Raw genomic sequence first — 10,000 nt, 5'->3', positions numbered from 1 at the left:
TTTGTGCTGCTGCTCATCAAGCGTTATAAATTAGACTTCGAGCCAAATTCGATATAATTGTGTTATAAACACACAAGTTGCATGTAGTGTGCAATAGAAAACACCTGTTTGTGATTCTGTTTTCTGGTCCTATCCCGAGTTTGCAGGAACTTCAATTTCTGTATGTTTTTCATCGAAAAAGGACGATTTTCCGTCTTTGTCCTTCATTTTTGCTTTCTATCTTGATCTGGGAAAGCACTTTCTCTGAGCAGGCAAATTGGAAGCATCATTTCAGGCTAGCTAGCGCCAATCGACTTTCGAACCCACAAAATAATTATTTACTTCTTTAATAGTGGTTGTGTGTTGTGGATGTTGTTCTCAGAGAGGCCAGGCAAAGATTTAGAAGTTAAATTTTGATTCACGCAGTCGTCCATAGAACCACAAGGAGCAGAGGAGTTCCATTTTATCGTTTTTCCAGTTAAATTGACCGTACAATATTGGCATTTTGTAAAACATGGATTTGTAAAAGGTGCATTTTTAAAACTTGGATTGTTGCTACCAATTTATACACTGAAAATTATTCGTGTTTATTTTCTTTTTTTGCGACGTTCTGCACGCTTTTTCGCGTGTTTACTGGATGCACAGTGTTCACTTTTTCTCGTACTAGGGTTAACTGAAAAAGCTTGGTCCAGATATGGACAGTTACTATAACAAATCTGGAAAACGTTTCTGTTCCCTCTATGAAGAATTTAAACATTTCAAGGATATAGTGCTTAGATAGAATCCACTGTTTTATTCATCTTTAAAGTAAACTTTGAACATAATGTCAAGAAAGCCGAACCTATTCTTTTGCAAGCATGATCCAAAAACGAAACCATCTTGTCATTTCCAAACCTGTCTCGCAAAAGTTCTACCCGGAACGTGAAGTGTTTAAAAGACCGAATGACTTCATGATAAGAAAGCGTTATGTCTCCTAATTTAACAACTTGTGAGAGGAAACTGATTTACTGGTATCAAGAGAAAAGATATTTCAATCGTATATTAAAGAAAATCGACCAAACAATAACGACAATAACACGACTTGCAAATGTGGTTCTCGAAGCGTTGCTTTGAAGCAGCGGATTCACCTTTCAACTTCTCAGTTGATGCAAACATGACTCTGCACTTCTCCAAATTTAAAATCCGCCAAATAGACGGACCCAAATGTCCCGCTTTTAAGCTCTTCTTTCATTTTTACTGAGCTCCATGAGAACTCTGGAATTCCAAATGCACGTCGTCCTTTTTTAGTCAGAGATGTAAGCTTTAAAGAATCTACCATCACTTTCCTCGCACAATCACCTTCTTCTCCCGCGCAAAATATTAAAATATGCATAATTATTTTCGTCAAAGGTGTACAATGCATGTTAAAAAAAATTCCAGTCTTTTGGCAGCCTGGTCGTTTGTTTGTCACTTACATTTTAGTTTGTTCCATGTTTGCCCTAGTAAAATTACCCATTCCCGTAAAGCGTTGGAAATCGGTCTGGACCAGCTCCTGTGTATTTGAGGATGTTTATCATTTAAGACATAAAAAATGTGCCGAGTGCATTGTTTAGTTAAATATAAGCACCAGGATGTTTTTTTGAACACGAGAGACGGCCGAGAATGATTACTGGCCGTAATTACTTCTCTAATGTTCTTAAAAATTTCCAAATGCTAATATTACTCAACAATGTACGAACAATTCTTTTTTTTTGCCGTACTTATTTAAATGTCAAGCGATAAAATAAAATGAAAATAAAATAAAATAATTAAAATTGAAATGCGATAGACAAAGAAATAAACAAATCAGCAGTCGAACTATGCTATCGTGTTTCTGTAAATCCATCTTTTACAAATTCAGTCCATCTTTTACAATATGCCTGTACAACTGCAGCGGGAATCGTTCTTGTTGAATTGAATAAACGTATCGCGTACGTGATCAAACTACACACAAACGATCGTGTTATTGTTGAAATCCTATCCGCGTCAAACTCACCCTTCGGGCGACGAAGGGCTACGAACTCCGAAAAGCGAAGCTTTCCGTAGGAGGCACGAAGTGCCGAGAGTACAAAATACCGTTAGTGACTGTTAGACACCATTAGTGACAAGCCCGCAGTCATTACTGTATGCGGCTTTCGTTTCGCGGGGATGATTTGTATGTAGTTTGATCACGTACGGTGATTCAAATCGTGCTGCTATTGTACGGTGAAGTTACCTGGAAAAACGGTCAAATGGGACTCTGCTCCCTCAAGGGTTCAGCGGATAGCCGTATTGGGATATGCGCTAGGTGAATAGAACCACTGTTGCTCTCGGTGGGAGAATATTTCACCGTGTTTGTTAAGCTAGTATACTTAAAGAATTTTTTTGAACGTTTTTGTTGCAGGACCTTTTTATTGAATTAGAATCATTCTGTATTGAGTTTAGTCGCATAAAAGAAGCAGCCGGCTTGTTTCGACTCTTGAAAACCTTGGACAGCGGAGAAGCCGGCGGTCCAACACCGACCAAGTAAACCAGGCCGACGCTTAACTGCCGTCCATGTTGTTGCATATAGGAGAAAGTTTGGCTTAAGACCAAGTTATGCTGTCAACGAGGCATTCTTTGTGACCCTTCTCGAGTTCTTGTGGACAGTTTGTGACGCGTATAAAGAGAAATTCAAGAGCGAGAGACTGTTTCACTTCTTTGACATTCAGTCGTTCTGAAATGATTAAGGCCTTTCATCACCAATAACTCTGTCTTTCGCAAAAAGTTTTTTTTTGCTTTAGGAGATAGTTGTCAAAGCCAGTGGTTTCAATGGGCAGGGAGGCGTACAGCGGGAGTACTAAGTGGTACTAAGGACGCATACGGTTTGCGGTCTCGGTCAAATCAACCACACTTTGTAAGCCAGCATGCCAGTTCCTCCTTCCAGTTTCATTTATTACGCTGTTAAGTTTATTTGGATCGTTTTCTTTCTGTAATCATACCCACAATGAGAAATAATATAAACCGTTCAAGATTTCAACATTGATTTTTTTACGGATGCAGGGATGGCGCAGCGGTTTTTCTCCAGGTACCCCGCTTTTCCCCTCTCCTCAAAAACTAACATTTGATGTGATTTGCGTTAATTTGTTGATTTTAGTTTACAGTGTCCCCAATTAGTGCTCCAGCGCTAGAAGAGTACACACTTAAAGTTCCTTTCCTTTCATTTTCTGTTCAATTTTTACGAAATAGATTTTCATGTCAGGTCGACGTTTTGTGGTGGGACCACAGCGGAATTTGAACCCGCAGAAACCAGCATGGAATAGCTTGCGGTCTAACCACTGGGTCACGCACGCTTGCATAAAATGTGTCTTGATATATTGCTTTAATCTAATGGATAGGGAGTTACAGCTGGATTAGATTATATGTGTTTTAACTCGGAAATCATGGTTGTGTGTGTGGCTGGGTGAAAAACTTTAAAAGATCGCTCATACGTTCCTTGGTGCTAAGAGTGCGCTCTACGCCTCTACAAGTGTACTTGTTGTAATTTTTGCCCCGCAAGACAATTCGATACAGATAAGTGAAGACAATCAACCTTGACGTTTGACTGAAATAAAAACTGCTTTCTAAAGTCTTACTTTGGTCGCTTTACTTATGACTGTATTGAATAAATCATGTCCGCCGACTAGTCACCAACGGAAAGCCTCTTTCTGTCTGCCACTAGTCTGGCGTCTGGGTTTTAGTTTATCCATCTGAGGATAACTCGACGGGAGTCTTTGGCCAAACCGGCGGGAAAGCGGTGTAGTCCTCTGACCACCGGAGACGCGATTTGTCTTTAGCCGTATATGCCAGTATTATTTCCCTGCCCATCCTGTAGTAAGCGACCACTGGGTATTTCTGTTTTAGTTCTCAGTTTCGAATTGTCCCCGTCCATTCCACCATTCTTCACTTCCATCAGTGAAATGTTCTTACCATCGATAGTGGACCTTCGAAATCAAGAACTCTCGGGTCGAAAGTTCCTCGTTGCCAGAGGAATTTTTTTTTCAAAGGTCAGAGAGAGTACTATTCGAGGCAATGACCGAGGACTGTCACGGTGGTCTTTGCCTTCGACAGGCGTTCCGTAGTGTTGTCGCAGACCTTGGACCTTGATTTCATTGACCTCCAATTGGTTGTTGTGGTCGTTTGCCCCCTTGTACTTAAAAGAAAGGAACAAACCACAGTAAAACGTTTTACAAAACCTTGAAAGAAAACTTGTGAGTAAAATCAGATTTAATGCCACACAGCCTCTTTTTGTTGACCTCATATCAGCGCCCACATGCAGTTTTATCAATAGTTAAAAATCGGTTCACAGGGAGAGAGGTATAAGATCGACTTATAAATTGAACTTCCGTCTTTGAACAAGAGCGAAACTGGAGAATGAAACGATTACTAGTGATGTCTATTTTACATTTTTCCGTTTCGCAACTTTTATCGACCTTTTACTTTCCATTTTTAAAAATAGCATCTAGTTTTGAGTTTCACCTACTTTCTGTTTTCGCAAAGAAAACTAATAAATTTCGATGTCTTGCTCAAACCCTATGCGACTTCATAAGGGCCGTTTATACGAGGGAAAATAAGCCGCGGCTTACGAATATTGCTCTGGCCGCGGCGTACATAATACGCGAAAGGAACTACTTATACGAGTATAAACTCCCAGGCCAGGATAAGCCGCGGCTTGAGAAAGCCGTGAACGTAGATTTTGTACCATTTATACGGGGTGTCAGCGTCTTATGTAAGTCGCGGCTTATTTTCTCTCGTATAAACGGCCCTATTGTCACTGACAAAAAGTGACAAATTAGCAACTAATCCAAGTATCGCCAGGGACTAAACGAATCCTTGACCTCCTTAGTATTTTTTTTCCGTCAGCTGTTATCTTCTTTTTGGGTCATATTCATCTTATATCGCCTCAGTCGTCATTCCTCAAATTCGTACTTATTTAAAAAACCCAACAAAGTGCTTTATTATGCATGCAATGTGGACATGTCTGTGTTGCATGTGGTTTATTATATTATGTAAATGTGGTTTGAGAAAAAGCCAGTTTGAATTCGAAACAAGGTTTTGGTTTACCAGACAAAGTGATCTTAATTTTCAGAACTTCAGTTTTTGTTAGGTTGTTTGAAACGTGTTATGTCGAATGCCTTAAAAACAGAGAGCATATGTTCTTGATATGTTAATACATAAACATCAATTAGATCAATGAATGTCCTTGTCTTATTTTGGGGGCTGTTTTCTAACTAACCGTTTTTGTCGCTGACAGCAAACTGCATCCAGAATAGCAATGATAAATATACATAATATTTCTTCATGTTTGATATGATTATGTTTATACATTATCTGAATGGCACAAGACGACGTGGTAAATGTCAAAGAGAGTTGATAGTTTTCTTTTTTGACCCCCTTTATTAATTGCCAATGAATGAAACTAAGTCTGGTCGGTCACAATTTTTAATTTTTCATGTTGTTTCCTGAGCAAATGTATTATTTTCTGGATAAAATTGCAATATTTTTTGCGTTGAAATTGCAGAATGCCAACTTTAATCACCATTTGCGATTTTTGAGCAAAAGGTTTCCTCGCGAAATTGTCAAAAAAAAAAAAAGCAAAGCACACCTGTTTGTATGAGGGAGCCATAACAGGGAATTTAGCGTACGAAATGATATCTAGCCACAAAGTGACAAACGACAGAGCGTAATCCAGTCTTAGACTTAAATTCAAATACTCACAAGAAAATTCGTTTTTATTTCCAGTTTTTTCCTTTTTACCTTGTTTTTAGTTTATTTCATGATGGAATAAAGGCCACTCGTAAATATCGTCTGTATTTGTTCAGTTGTCCCATTTTAGCTATTTTTAATGATTTTCACGAGGGAATAAAGCCCACTGGCACACATCGCCAGTATTTGTTCTACTAATGAGGAAACAATATATCAAACTACTTGAAAACTTGGGTGGTCGGTGTATATTTCAAGATTTAAAATATTAACCCTCTCAATATGAACAACACGGGGATAAATTAAGCTTTTATAGCATGACTAGGGAAAATAGGAAAATGAATGCGCCACCTTGAAACATAAAACCGTAAACGGGTGACAGTTTCTGTGTTGTTTTCCGGTTTATTACCACTTCCGCTAAAATGTCCCGGATGAGTGGTTCTTAACTTTTAATAAGTGCTGTTGATAATTTCAACGTTGTGATTCTTTTGAAAGATTCCAAGCAACTGGTTGGTGCCTTGAAATACGGAATAGAGCAAATGTTGCGTGACATTGTTTCGCCACCTTTTCTTGGAGGAAACAATTTAAGACTATACGGGGCAAAATGATGAACATCGTTTATATCGATACCCTGAAATCATGGTGGCAGTTCGGAGATTGAAGCGCTTAATTCAGTTCTCCGTTTTCGCGGTTCTAATTGCTTCGTTGCTCTTGTTCCTTCAGTGGAAGGAAGTATCAAACTCTGAAACATTAAATGTGAAAAAGAGAGGTAAGGAAATTGGTTGATTTTGCGCTTCAATAAGCTTACTTTCTTTACACGTGATCATCATGAAGGGATGTTTTTTGTTTCACCCGCTGATAAATAGCCGTTAAGAATTCATTGAAAGCATTTCAAGTGTTGTCATGATCTCGTATTGTAACTCTCTTCAAAGGGGAAACATCTCATGGAGCAGAAGATGAAGATATAAATCTCTTTGCTACCGAGCAGGAGCTTGATGATGTGAAGGTAAACATATAAGAAATGGGTTCCATTGTAGCGCAACGTCCCTTCCGGTTTACATTGTGTACACACACAGCTGCCAAGGCAGTTCCAAAAGAAATCCATCGGATACTATTTAGAGGGAAATCTGCCTTTTAGATACCCTTTTTGGTAACAGATAAATAGTGTTTAACCTTAAATAATTCTTTAATTTGAACTTGCTGTAATTTAAAGTAAGCTTATATTTTCTTCAAATTACTTTGTATAAATTGCTCTCGTAAGCCTTGATTTTCATTTATTTTAAATACCATGCATTCCGAGAAACCCTATATTAAGAGACGCTTTTATATAAGTTCTAGAATAAAACTGTCGTTGAAATATTTGAATCAAGTAACTTTTAAGTAACTTTTTTAACCTGTAAGGCTGCATTTATTTTCCGATTCCGCTGGTGAAATTTATAAACAGTTCAGTTCCGTTCCATGAAGCAGAGAAGTCTTCTTGAGCTGTAATATTTTGTTTAAATATTGGTGTCTAACGCTGAAGCTCAATCTCAGCGTGGCTAATTTAATTTATTCTAATACTTGAACGACTCGACGTGTAAACATGTATACAGTATGACGTGGTCACAAGCAAAGCGGAGCGTGTCAAACAATGAGCATTAAAATTTGCGAGATCGCCTATGCTGCGTTAAAGATGTCTTCTTTATACAGATAAAAGATCGCTGAAGGGCTTAACCATTCCGAATTTAGTGAACAAATAAAATAATGTATTTTCGAAGTCTTTTTCATTGTCTAATCAGCTGTCTAATTTACATGTAGCAGGATCTCTCGTGTGAGTGGGCGTGCAGAGGGTGGGGTTGAAGGGCTGGTACTGACGGCTTTTCAAGAACTGGGGAAGTGGATATGAAACAAATCCCTTCCTAACCAGGTGTATCTCTCATCTGTGCTCCATGCATCGTCAATTTCTGTAAATTGCCAGGTGTTATAATTCCAATTTTAATTATGTAAATTATCTGCAAAAGGCATATTGAGTTATTGTTGAGTGCAAGTGTTACAAAAATGTCTCAGCCTTATTGCCCCTTTTTCAAAGCCTCCACTGATTGCTCTTCATGATTTGGTTTGCTAACAAGTTTCAGTCTTAAGTTGTCTGTACAAGAAAACTGTTCATATTTGTTGGTTATTTATTTATTTATTTATTTTTTATTTGCCACAGAAAAAAGAAATTAAAATGCAAATATGAACAATCAAAAAAGAGAAGATGGAAAGAAACATTATTGAATTACATTGGTGGTGAGGAGGCCTAAAAGAAACTACTAAGCTTATGTAAATTAGGCCTCCCCAAGTGATCCCAAGTGGTTAGAAGTGTTATGTTGGGGGTAGCCTCCTACGCAGACATTCTTAGGGCTTTGTCACACGTTCCTCTCCCACTAACATCTGCTGAAACGAAAACCACTTCCGTTTGTGGATTACGGACCAATCAGAGGCCGTTTTCCAGTTTTGGGTAAACTCCTGTTTTGTATGGCATTCTTTCACAGCATGTGATTGGCTATGTACAATACAATTAGTTAATGCTGATTGGTTTCTTTAGATAGTGGGCAAACAGCTGTTGCATGGAAGTACTTTTTCATTTCAGCAGATGTTGGTGGGGGAGAAATCCCCTTCTGCACATTGGTATTTTGAGAAAGTGTTCCGAATTTATGTTCTTACTGGTGATTTTTAATTTTGTTAGGACGTTGAAGGAAATGCAGCAAATAGCAGAGAAGATGACTGGGAAACAATATTTAATGAAAAAGCAAAGCATCAAACAGACCACAAAGAAAATGAATACAGGCTGGGTAAAAAAATAAACATAATTTGCATAAATTTAATTTACCTGCTCAAAACAAAATTCTTTTTTTTTTTGTTTTTTGTTGTAATTTGGGATGAGGAAAAATAAAATTTGCATTTGCTTTCTTTTAAAATGTAATGCATTAAGCTGTGATGCTTTTGGGATGGCTTAACCCTTTGACCTCGGAATGAGACTTATTAACAGATTTTCCACTGGCTAACGCCAGGTGAATTTACTTGTCAACTGGAGGCATCCTGGGTTGCCTGTGGAGTGAATGGGTTAGCCATTAAGTCACCCAGTTTATCCCCATCCCAAATCCTTCAAATCTTATCTTTCTTTCTTTCTTGCTTGTTTCCAGACAAACTTAAAATAAAAGGAAGGGAATATGTTGATAAAAGGAGGCTCAAACAAGTGTTCAATGAGAGCCATACCTCAAACATTTCCTCAAGAGTTGATACAGAAGCAACTGCAGCTGTTGCTTATGATCATCAGGAGAACAAGAGCAGGCAGGTTAAACAAGTTACTGTTCCAAGTGATGCAGGAAGGACACAAGAAAGCAGTGTCCATAAACCATCTTCTCCTACCGTGAAGAAATTTCCCTGGTCAAATGATGTGAGTCCAGAATTTGAAATCATTTCTTGTAGTGATTTATGATTATTTCGTTCTGAAGGCTTTGATGTGCAGGCTGCTGCCCAAAAAAGTGTTCACATTAGGTCTGTATCTTTCTGAACACTGAAACCTCAACCCCTAATAACTGAGCTGCTGCTAGAACTGACACCAACCCATAGACACCGGAACTCCAACCTTTCCCCACCCTCCAATATTCGAAGAAAAGACCACATTATAAGCATAGTGAAGGATCATAGATGTTCTGCAACCAATCTCTCGGCACACAGATGACAATGATGTAAGAAGCTAAAGAGAGATGTTTTGTTTTCGCCCACCAGCATGGCGGCAATGACGAAACGTGAAAACTCAGGCTGCATTTAGTTTTTGTGGGCTCGTTCGGTCAAAAGCTCTTCAATGTTATCCAGCCAGGTTGAGATAGAACACAACATCGGGAATTCAATGCCCTGCTCTTTGTGAACATTGTGTAGGTTCTTTTACGTCGCACAGCAATGTGCAGCAATGCAATGCTTGATTGCTTCGAGACAAGTTGTACGGTTCAAAGTCGACTTGAAAGTCTAACGATTTGTAGATGAAAATGCAAAGGAAGCACTTTCTCCCCAGCTGTTTTGAGGTTAGGTCGTGGTTCGAAGCTGCGACCACGGAGAAGCTTTAAGGAGGAAGTAAACGTTCGGACACTTTAACATTGGCGTACGCAAACTTTGGGAGTACGCGAGGAACGTTAAAAAAAGTATAAATCCGTGCATTCTTTAAACGCGTTGTCGTCGTCTTTCCCAAGCAAAATTCTGAGGCTTCCTCATTTTGGCTAAGTATCAGTTTTGCGGACATTCCCTATTATCATCATGTTACTTGAAGCTACAAACGTCGGCT

At 38.7% G+C, this 10,000-nt stretch overlaps 2 protein-coding genes across 2 annotated transcripts in view; both read left to right on the top strand.

Annotated features, from left to right (window-relative positions):
• Positions 1 to 3,589, top strand: part of LOC138019441 (CCR4-NOT transcription complex subunit 11-like) — a 35,560-nt gene extending 31,971 nt beyond the window's left edge. The window contains exon 17 of the mRNA XM_068866231.1: positions 2,381 to 3,589. Within this exon, the coding sequence (XP_068722332.1) occupies positions 2,381 to 2,506 (126 nt within the window). The 3' untranslated portion in view covers positions 2,507 to 3,589. The remainder of the gene's footprint in view (positions 1 to 2,380) is intronic.
• Positions 3,590 to 6,033: 2,444 nt separating this feature from the next.
• LOC138019554 (beta-1,4-N-acetylgalactosaminyltransferase 3-like) overlaps positions 6,034 to 10,000 on the top strand; it is a 27,740-nt gene continuing 23,773 nt past the window's right edge. The window contains exons 1-4 of the mRNA XM_068866396.1: positions 6,034 to 6,466; positions 6,630 to 6,703; positions 8,405 to 8,510; positions 8,862 to 9,115. Of these exons, the coding sequence (XP_068722497.1) occupies positions 6,337 to 6,466; positions 6,630 to 6,703; positions 8,405 to 8,510; positions 8,862 to 9,115 (564 nt within the window). The 5' untranslated portion in view covers positions 6,034 to 6,336. The remainder of the gene's footprint in view (positions 6,467 to 6,629; positions 6,704 to 8,404; positions 8,511 to 8,861; positions 9,116 to 10,000) is intronic.

This window comes from Montipora capricornis, chromosome 10, assembly GCF_036669925.1.
Source record: "Montipora capricornis isolate CH-2021 chromosome 10, ASM3666992v2, whole genome shotgun sequence".
NCBI lineage: Eukaryota > Metazoa > Cnidaria > Anthozoa > Scleractinia > Acroporidae > Montipora > Montipora capricornis.
This window is presented reverse-complemented; position numbering and strand designations above follow the sequence as displayed.